General features: G+C 45.9%; 1 protein-coding gene across 2 annotated transcripts; it reads right to left on the bottom strand.

Moving 5' to 3' along the window:
- Positions 1-6,112: 6,112 nt before the first annotated feature.
- On the bottom strand, positions 6,113-14,646 carry CST7 (cystatin F). Of its 2 annotated transcripts, none has more exons than XM_038132791.1 (4): positions 12,343-14,646; positions 7,949-8,121; positions 7,587-7,703; positions 6,113-7,107 (listed from the first exon to the last, which is right to left on the bottom strand). In XM_038132791.1, the coding sequence occupies exons 1-4, from the start codon at positions 12,413-12,415 to the stop codon at positions 7,015-7,017; spliced, it is 456 nt and encodes a 151-aa protein (XP_037988719.1). In that variant the 5' UTR covers positions 12,416-14,646; the 3' UTR covers positions 6,113-7,014. The 2 variants fall into 2 exon arrangements, with proteins under 2 accessions (XP_037988719.1, XP_037988718.1); XM_038132790.1 differs by having other exon boundaries at positions 12,340-14,633.
- Positions 14,647-16,447: the final 1,801 nt, after the last annotated feature.

Raw genomic sequence — 16,447 nt, 5'->3', positions numbered from 1 at the left:
CCTGTGGACTCCTGTGTTTCTTTACAGCATTGAGGTCAGATGATGAATGAAAGTTGCATTTTCTGTGTTATTAAGGACTAGTTCCAATGGGTCTGAAAAGGGTTGTTCGTAGTATTTCTTCCATGTTTTACCAGGTCCTTTTGATGATGATGATAGTGAAAGTCTCCTGTTCATTATCTATGTGACCATTCCAGGGAGAAGAGGGCTAGCTGCAGGAATCCTCTTCAACATGCTCTTTATGAAGAACTGGTAAAGATTTTGGGGAAGATTGGTGTCTGAAGGTGGATATGGACTCAGACCCTGTAAAATCTACTGGTGGTGGATGAGGAAAGCTTTGGGGGCAGTTTTTGGAATGCAGTAGTAGCTGATGGATGCATGTCCAGGGACTTCCTCTGTTAGCAGATACTCTGCTTGGTAAATGTGGAGGATGCTTTGCTGCCAGCTATTGCAGAGGAAGGCCTGTGCTGTTACATTTTGTGGCTGGAATGGCTGGCAGCACAAAGGAATTCCAGACAAGAACTCAAGTTTTGTAGAGGAGCCAGGGACAAGGGGGCTGTGGTGGACTTTGTGCTCACCAGCAAGGAGGGAGAATGTGCAGCTCAAAGGCAGCCTTGGCTGCAGGGATCATGAGGTGGTGGAGTTCAACTTCATTAGGGCAGGGAGGAGGGTGTTGAGCAAACTTGCTGCCCTGGATTCATGAGGGCAGACTGGCACTTTCAGGGATCTGCTTGGTAGAATACCATGGGATAAAGCCCTGGAGGGAAGAAGGGGCCAAGAAAGCTGCTTGATATTCAGGGATCACCTCCTCCAGGCTCAGGAGTGATGCATCCCAGTAGAGAGGAAGTTGGGCAAAAATGCCAGGAGACCTTGTGTAGATGAACAGGGAGCTCCTGGACAAGCCTAGACACTAAAAGGAGGCCTGTGGAGGTTGGAAGCAGGAGCTGTAGCCTGGCAGGAATACAGAGAGGTTGTCCAAGCAGCCAGGGAGGAGAGGAGATAAAGGTTAAGGAAAAGATAAAAGAGGTTAGAGGAGATAAAGCTCTGAGAGAATTAAATGTGGCCAGGGACATCAAGGACAACAAAGAAAGCTTCTTGCAGGTGTGTGGGTGATAAAAAAGGAACACTAGGAAAAACGAGGACCCTCTCTGAAGGAAAGGGGAGACCTCATTACCTGAGACATGGCAAAGGCTGAGGTGCTCATTGAGTTTTTTGCCCCCTTCTCCACCAGGAAGTGCTCCAGCCACACTGCCTGAGTTGCAGAAGGAAAGGCAGGGACTGGGACACTGAAGAATCACCCACTGTAGATCACATTTTAGATCATCTGAGGAACATGAGGGTGCACAGGACCTGTTAAAATGCATCTACAGGTCCTGAGGGAACTGATGGATGAAGTCACTGTCCATTGTATTTGAGGAGTTGTGGTAGTCCATTTAAGTTCCCACCAATTAGAAAAGGGGAAAATAACCCCCTTTTTAAAAAAGGGAGGAAAGGAAGTCCTGGGGTACTGCAGCCTATCAGTATCACCTCTGTGCCCAGCAGGATCATGGAGCAGAGAGATTGGAACATGTTACTCAGAGAAGTTGTGGATGCCCCACACTTGTAAGTGTTCAAGGCTAGGCTAAGTGTTCAAGGCTAGGCTGGAGGGGGCTCTGAGCAACCCAGTCTCACAGGAAGTGTCCCTGATGATCTTTGAGGTCCCCTTTAACCCAAAGCATGCTATAATTTTAAATAAGAGCTTTTGCATCTTGAAGAACTAAAGGGATTGCTTCAGCAGCTGTGTGATTCGGTGCACTGATACTCTGGAATTGAAGTTTTTGCTGCTCTCTCCTTTTCTGCCACTGGGTGACAATCCAACCTAAACTTACACTATTGCTGCATTTCTTCACCTTTGGAAAGGAAAGAGATTTGCTATAAATACATAACGAAAAGCACCAGAAAAGGGGACGGTGATGCTAAAAATGTCTCCTGATTTCAATGGCCTTCTGCTCTTCTATTAATGGAGGGCTATGCAAATGAAAATGACTCTTCCCTGTCAGTGCCTCTGTCACCTTGTTCTGTGTTACTGCCAGGCTGCAGCAGTTCTGTGGTGAGTAGCTGATGGCTGCTGGATCGGGCTGACCTGTTCCTGTACAGGCCAGGGGCTTCTCTTCTTGGGAAAACCCAGTGCAGGGTAGGCTGCTTCAGCACCAGCTAGTTAGCACTGCTCTGCCAGCCCTTGCAGCTGTTTGTCCTCTTCTGGTGGAATATGAAACTTAAACTTGATGGGATCTCAAGTTGGGGTTGGAAAAGCAAATCTGCTGTGGTGATTGTTTTTTGCTGATGCTTTGGCACCCTTGGGGCAAGCACAGCTTTGCCTCTTGGTACACAGTTTTCACTAGTGATTTATTTGCCAAAGTATTTCACCAAGTAACCTTTGGACAGAGTGCAGTTCTCAGTTAATTTTTTTAAGGGTGCTGCAGACTGACTGGCCTTGTACCCGTTAAGCTCCCTCTGTTTGTGCAGGCTGGACAGACAGGCTTTATTCAGTCTGAGAGATTAAATCTGTCTGAAGTCTGTAAAGTCCCAACTGTAGTGGGTGGCACAATGCTAAGCAACAAACTTTGCATGGTGACAGGCTGCTTAACCAGGCCATTGGTGTTCCATTTGTCCTAAGAGTCTTAACACTTCATTTTAGCTGGCTCCCACTCCTGGTGTTGTGCTGGATCCTGATAATCCATCCATGGTATGCAGAAGTGGGGAGATCTGTAGTAAAACCCAAATGAAACAGGTTGACTGACACACAGGTCTCATTGTTCAGCATAAGGGGTGCTTAAGAACAGTATTTTTATAGAAACTATTTTTTTCTAAAAAAAAAAAAATCTCTAATATTTGATTTGCTTTCAAATGGAAGAGTAAAGCAGCAGCACTAATATGCCTGTGAAATAAACAAACTGGCATCAAGTCCTCTTGATGCTCCTGTGAGGACTGGTTTTACAGGATCATTCCACTTCCACAGAGGCTGAGTCAGTGATTTGTTGATTTCAGATGGATGGTGACACACCTGCCTTGAGCAAGGAGAAACCTGGAACAAGTCAGGCTTGGAAAAAGCCAGCCAGTGAGTGCAGGAACACGACACCTCTGCAGCTCTGAGCTCTGACTCTTCTCTCATATGAGAAGTCTTACTGGATGCAAGAGCATTTACAGAGGTGTCCAAAGGTCTTGACAGAGCATGATTGTCTTCTGGTGGCAGAAGAAAGGGGCTGTGGTTCCCTAAAAAGGGAGGAAGTCCTCTTTGCATAACTCCCAGAGAAGCCTGAGGCTGCTTCCTGTGTCTTACCCAAGTTTCTTTTGGAACAGACTATGGCATACGAGAGAATGTTGCCCTGTCTCCTGAAAGGCTTGGAGAAATTTTTGATTTAATGTAAGGCCCTGCAGCAAAACTATCCAAGGAAAGGAACTGAGGTGGAGTACACCACAGCTGTGCATTTAAAAAATGTGTTTTGTTTTGCCTTGTTGGTTGAACAGATGTTTCTGCAGGGCACAAGTATCAAGAAGATTTTGCTGAAAGTATTTAAAATGTTACTCCACAGTTAATTGCCTTGTTTCTTGTCTGGAGCAAACTTCTGTACTAGGGCTGCTGGAACATAACCTGTGTTCCCCTGACACTTTTATGCAAAGGTTGGTTTCTCAGTGTGAACAGCTGATCAAAGTGATTGCAAAGCCTTTACATAAATCTTATTCTTTTAAATTTGTGTTTCCTTTGTGCCAGTAAAAACTTTGTAGGTGAGATAATGACTTCTTAAGCTTCTGGGTCTGTCTCAGTGATCACAACAGAGATCTGATGATGCTGGCACTCGGGCCTTCTCATGTAGCCTGCTCAAGAACAGTGCTGCAAAAGAATGAGCACAGGGGGCAGCTGACTTTTGCTAATATGCTGATTTTTTGAGGCAGGGACTGAAAAATTCAGCAGTAAGTTGTTGTAGTTAGCTATGTGTGAAAGGCTTTTTCCTCACAGTCAGTAGCTGTCGTGTCTCCTTATCTGTCTGCTGCCAGCTAAACCTTGTGTTGGTTCCATGGAGCTGTGACACCCCCAGCTGTCAGTGGGCTCTGAAAGGCAGTCAGGTTGTGAAATTGGGTGCATCTGGTACAGGCAGAGCTCCCAGGCCTTCATGTGGAGCTGCTGATGTCAAGAGAATGCGAAGTGGGAAGTCTGTCAGTCAGCAGTGCTTTATATTTTGGTGGCAGGCAGTTTGTATCCTGTGCAATTTAAAAAGTGGGAGTATGAGAGGAAATATTTGCAGAGCAGAGCTTTTGAGCAAATGCAGATCTCCATTTGAGGATTGCTGGCCACTTTGAAGCTCTGGTAAAACTCAGGCTGTGGTTGTCCCACAAGCTCTTAATGTCACTGCTGGGATTGTTCCTTTTTTCTCTTCAACGTACAGAGCTGGCAGAAACAAGTTTTCCTTCTCACCTCATGCCCTAAATCTTTACTAAAAATATTATTGAATTGCCGTTGTAATCTGAAATAGATGTCAGAGACCCAGCAAGGTCTGCAGGGCTATGAACTCCTTGGAGTGAGTTGGTGAACTGTTAACCTTGGTGTAAACTGTAGCCAAGATGCAGAGGGCAGAGACATTGGCTTTTTGGCTGCTGCATGTCATTGTGATGAAGTGGTATTTAGTGCAGTTCTTTAGGTCAGTGCTAGCAGTGTCCTCCTCTTTAATTACCCAAATCCTTCCTGAGTTAAGCCCTCTGGGGTGATACAAAGAGCTCAGTGGACTTTAGTTCTGCCCCTTTCTTTGGTGCTGATGAAAGCTCTGTTACCGTAGCTGAGGGGATGAGGACTACTACAATTCCAGTGTGCCTTTCTTCTTGTAAAGCACACTGGAATTCTGTGTCACAGTGAACACTTGGATGCAGCTTTGAACATAAGGCTGATCTGTCTTTCTCAGCAGGAGCTTGTCTGTTTGGATAGAGAGGTCTGAACAGTCATGCTGCATTTTCCTTGGGAGAACAGCAAAGGCCTGTTGGGTTTGTCAGCCTGCATGGTGCCAAGTTCACCTGGCTTTAACTTTTGTTGCTCTGACAAATTGAGAATGGGCTTGGTGAGGTGACTGAGATGAAGCACTGTGTGTCAGGGGCTTGGAGAGTCGCACAGGGGACACTCTTGTGTGACATGCTCACTGCCTGCATGCATCTCTGCACAGACCTGAAGTGACAGCTTGCTGCCTGCTCACCCCCTTGGTGGCATGTGAGAGGCAAATGACATCTGTTCCTGAACACCAGGCTGTCCTGCTGGCTGAAGGAAGGAACGTGGATCTGCCCAGCCTGTTCTGGCCCAGACTGCCTAGAGCTGACAGCCTGGTTGGAAGCCCTTGGCATTGTGTGAAGTGTGCAGCTGAAGGAGAAGAGGGCTTGAGACCTAACCCCTCTGACATGCAAAGAGCAGCTCTTCCTGGCTTCTCTTGCTCTCCTACAAACGTAGCTGTGGCTTGGCTTTCCTGCTTTGTGGACAGCCCAAGCCACCATTGCTGACTTTCTTTCTCCTTGTCTTTGGCACCAGGCTGTTGGTGATGGCTGAATGTAGCATCACATTACATCCTCTTGTGGCCCTTCTAGAGCTTTCTTTAGAGCACTGCTTTTTTTTTTTTTTTTTTTTTTTTTTTTTTTTCCTTTTTTTTGGTTTTTTTTTTTTTTTTCTTTTTTTAATTCCAGCCAAGACACTGCTGTTCCCAAAGATAAGATGCAGCACAGCTGCCTCTCCAGCACTGGATGCTGAATTTGAGCTGCTGCTGAGCCACCTGTTCATCACAAGTGTTGTTTCTGAAGCAGAACTTGAGACTTGCCCAGCTTTGGGATTACTTGGAGCAGATACTCAGCTGTACTATTAATACAATCTGTTTTAAGATCCCCAGACCTTGGCTTGGAGCCAGGCCATTCACTGGCCTTTCTTGACTGAATGGTTGTTAAAAGGGCTGAAATTGGGAGTGTTATGCTAATAGGAGTTACAAAATTGCTGCAGAAAGTCAACAGCTTTGAGAAAAAAATGAATATTTGTGGAAAAGTGTTCTTTGTGGCTTAGATAAGGGCCCTGTCCATTTAGAAGTGCTGATCTGTGTATGACTGATCATGGGCTCAGACTTTATGGTTGTTTTAAGGGAGCAGCTAGCCAAATCCTTCCTAATAGGAATCTTAGTCCACTGTAAGCAATAATTAGCCCATGGATGAGGAGTGGAGACTTGAAGGAGTGGTTAGATGCCCACCTAGAGAAGACCATCATTGTACTGAGCCTGAATATAAGCTGTGGTCTGCCAGAGATTAAATGTTGTACATTAACCTGAATGGAACTATGCTGTTTAACCTCAGAATTATTCTTTGGGAATATGATTAGATTTATTAGCCTTGGCATTTGCAGTGATGCCCTTTCACAGTGTGGCTTAGCTTTAATTAAAGTGGAAGCACTCGTCGGACTGTGTAATTTCTGGGATGTCTGTGTTTCAAGAAATCCTTATCCATACTTCTATCTTAAAAAAAAAAAAGGAACAGCTCTCCCTCTTGCCTTCCTGACACGTGTCTGACCGTTTCCCTGGCACTGGAAAATCTCAAAACTTGTGTGTATGTGTATAACCAGGCAAACCACCCCACTGTTGTCAAGCCTTGCTAGGTGTTGCATTCACACGTGCTGTGATTTAGACTTGTTTCCATCATGGCTTTGTGAAAGTTCATCACAAAGCAAGTGCAACAGAGCTTCCTGGGAGTGCTTGGGAATTCAACCAGAGGACGGATGGCAAATGAATGACAACACATGTTCATGTGCAGTTTAGTTTTGGAAAAACAGATACACAACTGGATAGCAAGACATTCAGTCAAGGCAGGCCTTGTCTTTTGAGTGTTTTTCTCAAGGAAAAAACAACCATGTGCTTTGAGAGAAAAGCTCTGTGGCAGTTCTGTACAGCTGTTCCCCATTTCAGTAATGACCTCAGCAGTCCAGGCAAAGGAAAACTCAGGGTAGGAGATTCTCTGTAAGTCAGACTCTCATGGGGAAAGGTCTTGGTGACAGTGGGCAACAGGGATATGCACTCTGTGTGTCCAAGGTGTTATCCAGACCTCAAAATAGCATCTCAGCGTCTGTGAAAAAGAGGGGAATAGGTGAATAAAAGGGGAATAGGTGAGAAAGTTCAGGTGTCTGCTGGTTGATCTCGCCATTGCAGGCTGCGATGGGGCAGAAGAAAACAGCATCCTTTTGTCTGCCCACTTTATCCTTGGAAAAGTGCTGTTTGCTAAGTAATCCTGTCTAGTGGGAAAGCCTGTGTAAAGTGTTTCCCACCCAGGAAACCTATTTTGCACCTACTCTATTTCTGCACACTCTCCTCAGTCACCCAGGAATATGGACCAGGTGGATGAGTCTGGTTCAACTCCCTGCAGACAGGAGCTGGCCCTGGATGCATGAAAGGTGATAACCTGGCCTCACCCCACCTGCCTCTGCAGAGGAGAGGCTTGTACACATATGGAGACGTGGCAGAGCTGGTCTAAAAGGGATTGTACAGCTCGAGATGACCAAGAATCCCCTGCAGTTCCTGGGCACTCCAAATAAATTGAACACATACCCGTTGCAGGTTTTTTTCCCTCTGGAAGTGACAGCTGTCCAGGCTGGGGTGATCCCTCTTCTCACACACGGTGCGTTTGATTTCCACGTGAAGCATGTACTTCAGCCCTCTGACTATCTAGAGAAAGCAGTTTCCTCCTTTAGAGTGAGGGCAGGGGAAAGAGATGCCAAAACTTTGGCTAAGAATCAAGTGCTACTGCTGAGAACTATGTGTCACCCACACAGAGCCCTCCTGTGTAGCAGTGCTGTAGGGGACAGCTTTAGCAGCCCTGAGGAGGATCAGGGATGTTGTGTCTTGGATGTGTCATAGGAGGTTCACTTAGAAGATGATTTGGAGAGCCATCAGGAGCCTGCTGCTCTTACCTGTACCATGGCTTTCTTTATCTGTGATTCCTTAAACAGAAAGAGGTCATTGGAGCTGTTGTTGTATCTGTAGACCCCAAAGCGAGCGGCCTTGCGGACCTCGGGGTTGTTGGTGTTCACTGGGACAGGGACGCCAGGTTTTATGGTTGAGTGGGGTGGTGTAACATGTGTACCTGAAACAACACAAACCATCAGGGGCATGAAAGGGTGGCCCTTTTACTTGTCCAATGCATTTGTACCTCAGAAGGTCTCTGCTCACATCTGTCACAAAGTAGCTTTTGTTTACATGTCTGAAATGGTGAAACAGTCCTAGGAAGTGAAGTGACATAAAGAGATGCTGCCAGAAGTGAAAGCAGAGCTCAGAATTACTCAGAAGAAGCCAGAGTATCACAAATATTATTTCAATGTCTCTGGTATAACTCCTGGTTTATAGAAGGACCAGCTTTGAAACTGCTTATAAAGATAGGTCATGTTGCTCAGAGTGCTGTATAGTTTTGAAAACATATCAAACACTGGCTTGAGAGTCCTGCTACTTTTCATTTGCATATCTTACCTTACAGATACAAGTTTTTATCCCACACCCCACCCTTAAACCTTTGATAGCATCTTGAGATTTTTATGTTAGAAGGATTCAGATGTTCATAAGAAATTCTTCACTGAAAGGGTGATAAGATACTGGTACATGTTTAATCCCTGGAAGTTTTCAAGTCCAGGCTAGGTGGGGCTTTGAGCAACCTGGTCTAGTGGAAGGTGTCCCTGTCTGTGCCAGCAGGGTTGGAAGTAGATGGTCTTTAAAGTCCCTTCCAACCCAAACAATTCTATGATTACCAAGGTCATGGAGTGGAGAAGCAAGGTGTGCAGGAAATGGAAACTGGGGAGTATGGGGGGTTAACCCATAACCTTTCACATGAAAGCAGTTCATAAAACCATTTACTGTATATTTTTACTTGCTTGTGTAGCTCTTTACCCATGCATCACTTATTTTTCAATCATTTAAAAGAAACTCATAGCTTACAGTTGGTGTCATTATTTCACCCCCATTTACATTTCCCTTCCTCTCCATTTTCCCACTTCTGAAATCAAAGAAGATGAAAAAATCCCCAATCCTGCAGAAGGTGCCATCCAGCCAGTGCTGATGCCAAGGGCTGCTGGTGCAGGAGGTGACCCTGTGTGTGTGCAGGCAGCAAGCCTGGGTGTGCTCGTGCACACACATGCACACAGAGGTTGTACTAAATCTGCTGTGAAAGTCAAGCTTTTTGTCACCTCTAGCCTTTTTTCACAGGTAGATCTCTCACCCCCAGCCAGCTGCACAGAGCATAGGCTGTGCACATAGGCCAGTTTGCAGGGGCAGCTTGATGATCCGAACCAGAATTATGTAACATCATCAGCATGGAAGGTGACAAAAATTTATCTCACATGTTGTTTATGCACACCCTACTTATACTGTCACATCCTCCTCACAGGTTGTAATTGCTGCACCCACTTGTAACAGTGCTCAGGGATTTACGCCTTGACCTGCAAAGGAGAGATTCATTTCCACATCCCTCCTCAACCCAAGGATGTCCAAATCCATCTCTCTTCCTGGCTGATACCCCAGCTACCTTAATGAACCCTGTATTTTCTTGCAGGTGGGAGCTGAGAGACCCAGGCCATGTGCTGGAGAGGAGTGGATGTTCTGCAGGTGGCTTTGTGTCTGCTGTGGAGATGATGAGCTCTCCTGTGCCCTGGCTCTGGTCTGTGTGGGCACTATGGGTGTGCAGCCAGCACTGGACAAGTGTTGTGGTGTTTTTTTCACCCAAAAGCCCAGAATCCACTTGTAGGTCCACTTGTAGGTGAGACTATTCTCTGTGGGATGCTGTTTTCCCACTGCAGCAAGGGTGGGACTCGAGAGTCACAGAGGCTTGTGACCATGCAACCTTGGACCAAAGGTATTTCTCAGGCGAGCACATCTCACCCAATGCTCAGCTCATGGGTAAAACTTTTCACAGGAGTTTAAAGCACTGGCATCCACAGGTGATTGAGGAGGGCCATGCAGGACCAGTCTGCAGGCAGAAATGAAGCTCCAGGCAGAGCAGGGCCTTGGTTCGTCCACAAGGCCAGCTGTCCTCTTCCTCAGAAATGCCATGCTTTTTCCTGTGCCATCAATACCAACCCAACAGCAATAGGGACCAGCTTTTTCCTGAGCTCACCTAGCAGCTGGGATATTCTGCCAGGCTGAGAGCAGGTTGCTGCCTTGGGCTCTTCTTGCTGCTCCCCAGCACCTTGCTTGAATATGTGCTCTCACGCCTATTGGAAAGTCAGGTGTTGCAGTAGTGGGGGTGTTTACATCAGATACTGTTCTTTGTAGAAGGGGGTGATAACCACAGCCTCTTTCAATCTTTACACAATGTCCTTTTGTGGCTTTTGAGAACCCTCAACACCTCTTGAGTCATGCTGACGTCTTTTATAGGCATGGGGTGAATGAGGCTGGCTGAAATCACACTTGTGTGGATGGAAAGAAAACTATTACGTGTGTTATTCAAACCAAGAGTCAGAGTCCAAGAGCCCTTGTTCCTGACTCCAGTGCCTGGGAGATCCAGCAGTGTCACACATGGCCAGGCCTCTGAAATGCATCACCTGGAGAGGTGAGCAAGCTGGACAGGTGTTGTAGACAGGTAGACTCAATATACCATGTGTTGTAAACAGGGGATAGGTTATAGGTTCTAGTTTTCCCTCAGCTTTCACTAAGGGGTACCGGGCATTTTACCTCATTCACCTGTTGTAACTTGGTGTTGAAAATGACTCATACCAGAGCAAAGTGGGTATAAAATCTACTGAGCCCTTGTGGGAGATCTTTATCCCACCATTTTCCTCTGGGCACTTAGATTCCTTAAGGCTAGGATCTGGTTTTCTTTGTGTGCTTTCATTCCCATTCAAGGTGGTCACTGCTTGGCAATCACACGGGTCTGAAATCACTTTCAGTGTTTGGAATAGTTTGTAGTACTCTATTTCCAAACCCCAGAGACTCTGTGGTGTTAGGGACCTGTAATTCTGATTTTCTCTCTGCAGCCTTTTCTGACCATTTCATCTCTGGCTTGTCTTGAGTGCCATTTCCTAAAAATTAGAATTTGTGTAAGGTGATGGCCCCATTCCAGGCACAAGGCAGACTTGGCTCAGAGGGTCAGGTAGCACTGCAGGGCTGTAGGTATACCAGCATTCCTGAGGCATCCAGGCTGTGTGGGAGCAGAGGCACAGCATAACTTGGCCAGGCACCTACAATACTCAGAGGCCACGAGCGTGTGATCTCACAGTCTGAGCAGACAACTCGTGCTGCTCTAGTGAGAGATGTTTAGGACCAGAGCATTCATGTTCAGAGCCCATTCTTGCTCCTGGATTTGGAAACGTGAAGAGAGAGATGGAAAAGCCAGCCCTCCTCCTGCTCCTTCTGTTGGGCAATAGTAGGGTTAGACCTTTCTCTTGCTCAAAATTAACTGGCAACCATCTGTTATTAAGCAAACAAGGGCTGTTTTTGCAGATATGAGTTGAATGTTGTATTAAGAGTCTCTCTCTTGTGCTTTCCTCCTTGAGGATTGCTTTGGGGACCTTGTTCCTGCAGTGTGAGAGAGCAATCCTGTGGCTGCTCCCTCCCAGGCTGCACTGGAACAAATAAGCAGATTGCAACGTGTTGATTTTTTTTCCCCCCCACCAGATGCTTCAAAAACCTCTTCCCTATTTCTCCCTCCTTTAAAAACTTCCTCCCCCTAGCAAGGCTAGGGCTTTATCTTTACATTTAAGATGTGGCAGAGTTCCTGCATGCCTCTGCAGCCCCCAAAGGAAACCACAGCAGAAACAAAAAGCTACTGGCTAACCAAATACCATCCCTGAGTTCTTTCTATTTATGTGAACCAAAGTAATGCTGAAATATATTCAGTAGTACTGGACCAAAACCTTCAGAGAAAAACACTCATGTCTGCAGCTCCCATTCTAAAGATTTAAGGCCAGCTGCAATCAAGAGAGTTCCCTTGCTCAGCAAAGAAAGAAATGAAACAGGTTAATGCTTCATTAAAAGTCAGCTAATCTGCACTCAAGTGTCCATCTGTACTTAGCAGTCAGATTGTTACCTGCAGCCTTTAGATTTAATAATCAAGGTCATGCAGAGTTTTAACACTGACAAATGAGTTAAAACCATAAATTGACTTTAACACCCCTAAATGATATCCCTGGATAGCATGGTTCACTACACAAGGAGAAAGTCTTTTGAGCAGTTGGGTTTTCAGCTGCAGTCTGAGCCCTGCAGTGCTGAGCCAGCATGGGCAGCAGTTGGAGAAAGGCTGTTATTTACCACAGCATTACGTAGCAGCACTCACAGAACATAAACCACAAGGAAAACAGCAATTATTTTCCATTCTTACCACCTGAAGTCCTGGTGAAGCTCCAGAGTGCCAAACAGCAAAGTGCAGTGAAGCTGCAGGGGAAGTTCACTGCCATCTCCACCACTCCAGAAGAGGAGCCTGACTGCCAGAGGAGTAACTGCCCTGCTTCCTGCCAGAGAAGTGTTTCTGTGAGTGCTCTTATTGGCTGGTGGGGAAGAAAAAAAGCACCCTAAAACCCCCTGAATCATCACAGCTCTGATGCAGACTTTGTTTCCTGCTGATGACCACATACCTCGAAGCCCAGCCACAAAGCTGTGGCTTGGTGACAGCAGCACCAGTCTTGCATGAGACAGGGACTTTTGCTTTGCGATCCTCGAGGACTGGGCAGAAGTGTGGACAGATACATGTGACACAGCACTGGAAAGGGGTGTGGGGGTGAGCAGAGTTACAGTCATGTGCTTTAAGGATCATAAGGAAACTTCATACCTAAGAAACAGGCAATGAGCCCTGGGGATGTGGCGCTTGGCTTGCATTTGTGCAGCTGTGCGTGGACACCTGACAGAGATGATGGGTCCAGTGTGCCTCCCCTGATATGGAGATGTGAAGTTTGGGTGAGGGAGATGGGGAAGTTTTAGGGGTACCTCCCCAAGGGGGCTGTGTAGAACAATACCAGTAGGGAAAACATTTTGGGTTTGGTGGTAGAGCATCACACCCTCCCTTTATAAAAGGTGTTATGACAACAGGAAAGGGCGGCATTACAGAGGATCAGTTTTCTTCTAGGTGATATCTAGAAAGAAGAAAACAGGGGCAGAGGGGTATTTTGTCTCTCTGTGGCTTGCAGAGCTTTTCAGTTCTATGGTTGAATTATCCTTATTATCCAAGTGTAAGTCCTTGGTTTCTGGAAGATCCTCTCTAGGCAGTGCTGGCCTGTCGCTGTCGAGGCGGTCGCGACACAAAGCAGAGACCACAAGCAGTCTCAGTTGGCAGCTGTTTATTATCAAACATGGCTGACCTTTTATACACTCTCTGATTGTTTATGCTTCTTCTACCCTAACTATTGGACACAATAAATCAACATAACACCAGTGGTGAAAAGTTACAGTGACTTAACTAACTTTCTAAAAATACTTCATCCAGCTGCGAAGTTCTTATCTTTCTTCTGTTCCTCACTTCTCTTGGTCTCCTTGGTTACAGCCTTGGAGAGAGCTCCTTATCAGCTTCTTCTTGCTTCTCAGCTTCTTCTCGCTCCTTTAGCTAACAGGCCCGCTGTTAGCCCCTTCCACACTGGCCCATGCTGAGGATCTTGAAAGACCAGGGAAAGGGCTTGGTTGCCAGACTTTGTGGTGCAGCTGAAATAACCAGCTCACAGATTCAGGAGACTGGGAGATGAAGTGTTGTCTCACTGAAGGGCTGAGAGGGGTGGACCTCCCTCTGTGTGTGTGTGCATATGTTTCAGGTAAGCAGGAAGGTGATGGCTGCCTTTCACTTGCCCCAGCAGTGCCCCTTTTTGAGCAGAGGCATCTTACAGCCTCAGGAAAAGTCCGAATGCAGGGCACTGTGGACTGGAGGAAAATATTCTTAATATTTTGTTGCAGGAAGAGATTAGATAAATCCTCTTTTCAAATGTCCCACAGAGAAAGAATAGGGTAAGCATGGTGGTGTCATGCTGATCATCAGTCCTTCTTGCACAGGCTGCTGAATCAGACTCCTAAGCCTGTGGAAAACATTGACACAGGACGAGAAGGACTATATTGAGGGGATTTTAATTACTCTCCCTCCTTTTATTTTTTTTTTTTTTTTGAGCTCTCATGGCAGTCTGACCCATGACTGTGACACAGGCAGGGACTCCATCAGGTGTCTTCAGCTCCCCCCTTTCTCCTGAAGAGCTGTTCTCTACATTTGCTACCTCACTGACAGGTTCTGGTGAGTATCTTTCTAAGCATGTAGTCAGGTGCTCTAACGTGCAAGAAGGAGGCGGTTGGGACCCCGTAAGGCCCCAAAACTTGCTTGATGAGACACTTAAAAGGGCTTACGGGTTTTCATTTACTCTAAGATAGAGGCATGGTAGAAATACTAACAGGATGTTCTCAAGGGGTTGAAACAAATAAAAACCTCTTTATTGGCATCTTTCGAAAATCAATGAGTTTTGGCAAAATGTTTAGAGTACCCTTCAAGTGCCTAAAGGGGGCCTAAAAGAGAGCTGGGAGAAGGATTTTTGATACAGTGACGGATCCACAGGAAATGGCTTTAAACTGACTGAAGGCAGTTTTAGATTAGATATTGGGAAGAAGTTCTTTACTGTGAGGGTGGTGAGGCATTGGCACAGTTTGCCCAGGGGCGCTGTGAATGCACCATCCCTGCAAGTGTTCAAGGCCAGGTTGGATGGGGCTTTAAGCAGTCTGTCCTGGTAGAATGTGTCCCTGCCTGTGGCAGAGAGGTTGGAACTGGGTGACCTTTAAAGTCCCTTTCATCCCAAACCATTCTATGACTCTGTAATAAAGCCAGACAGCAATTTCAAAAAAGCAGCATGTGTCTTCAGGTGGCGCATTTTTTCCTGTCTTCTTCCCTTGCCCCTTCTTTCCATTAAAATTGATCAATTACAGGTCTTCCATTTCAACTTTTTCTAATGCCCCTTTTATGATTTTGTTGAGGAAGTTTCTCTAATTCTTTACTCCTAGGAAGTAACAGAGTGCTCACTAATGAGCAGTAGTACTAATAGTGCTAAGTGGTATTATGTAAAAAACCACAAAGAACATGATGCCAAAAATCCCACCAAACCCCTCCTCCCCCTCCCCAGTAAGAGTCAAACAGCATCAAACTCCTCTAAGGCCACAATGTACATATACCTGTTATTTTTACTTTGGGAAATTTCGTGCTGTGAAATAAACCAGCAGCTGGAGACTGTGACAGTTGTCCCTTTGCAAAGTCTCGTTCCAAGCAGGTGTCACTTCCTGGGATACTGCTCTGTGCCCCAAATCCATCTGCAGAAGTGGAGCAGCGTGATGTTTTGTCTGACATCCAACCCCAGAAAATGAGTCCGATCCTCTTACCATTGGAGCTCCCTGATGGTCACTGGTAGGAATTTCATCCCCTATCCCTAGAAAGTGCGTGTAGATCTCCTCTACACCAGCCCAGGGCATGTGGGGCACTTTGTGGAGTAGATTTCACTCACTGAATTTCCCAGTGTGTGAGCAGGCATCCTGAACAGGGAGACGATGAGCCTAAGTGGGCACAGGAACACTCACAGATTATCCCAGGGTAAACAGAGCATTTGCTTTAAGCAAATAGCTAGCCCTGACCCAGTCTAAATCAAACTTGTGATCTTTCTGCATTAAGATGGATTATATAGATCTTGAAAGACTTGCACGCCTGAAGAAGCTTCGTGTTTATTTTTTTGGTGTGAGTAGGGGATGTTTATTGCAAGCTTTGGGGTACCAAGGCTGCTCTGTTTTCTGCACGGGAATTTGCAGGGTTGTTAGATTCTCTCTCTCTCACTGTTGGCCTGAGTTACAAGAGGCTTTTGGCAACAGTGCAACTCTGGGGACTCTTTAGATTAAAATAAAAAAAGCCAACCGAACTTCTATTATTCATAAATCAAGGATGTAATTTTATCCTCCTTTGGACTGAAGAAGTAGAAAAGCCACTGTACCTGATATTTGATTTTCATTTGGAACATGAGGTGGACTTCCTCATCATTGCTTTCTGCTTCAGTTATTTAGGGCAGACATTTGTCCCTGCAGCACAACCCAGCAGTTGCTACCATGCTTCCTGGAACAATGCCAGCAGGATCTGCAAGGGATCCTGTTGCAATTATACTCCTGTAAATGCGATCAGCATCTAGCCCTGCGCCCACAATATTTCATTTTCAGTTCTCACTCTGTTTTTGTACTTCGTGGATCAGTGGGGACTGTAAGAAAAACTAATCTCATTAACTTTTGCAGGGAGTTAGAGGATGACTGGAGTGTGTTTGAATTGTGCATTCCAAGGCTTTAATTAAGATGCATTTACCACTGTCAATAGTTGCGGTTTTTTCTCCTTTAAATCTTTTTAACATTTTCCAGGCTTTCATCAGATCTCTAGGGCAGCTAATTTCGTTGGTGTTGCTTTAATGAAGAGTTTGAGCAAGATACTCCATACTGGAGATCTG

The sequence above is a fragment of the Motacilla alba genome, chromosome 3 (assembly GCF_015832195.1).
Source record: "Motacilla alba alba isolate MOTALB_02 chromosome 3, Motacilla_alba_V1.0_pri, whole genome shotgun sequence".
Lineage (NCBI taxonomy): Eukaryota > Metazoa > Chordata > Aves > Passeriformes > Motacillidae > Motacilla > Motacilla alba.
This window is presented reverse-complemented; position numbering and strand designations above follow the sequence as displayed.

Coding starts and splice junctions, on each gene's coding strand:
- CST7 (XM_038132790.1), bottom strand. CDS start 12,415: ATGGCAGTGAACTTCCCCTGCAGCTTCACTGCACTTTGCTGTTTGGCA. Junction 7,704..7,948: donor TAAAGAAAGCCATGGTACAG/GTAAGAGCAGCA, acceptor TGCTTTCTCTAG/ATAGTCAGAGGGCTGAAGTA. Junction 7,108..7,586: donor GGGAAAAAAACCTGCAACGG/GTATGTGTTCAA, acceptor TCTTTTTCACAG/ACGCTGAGATGCTATTTTGA.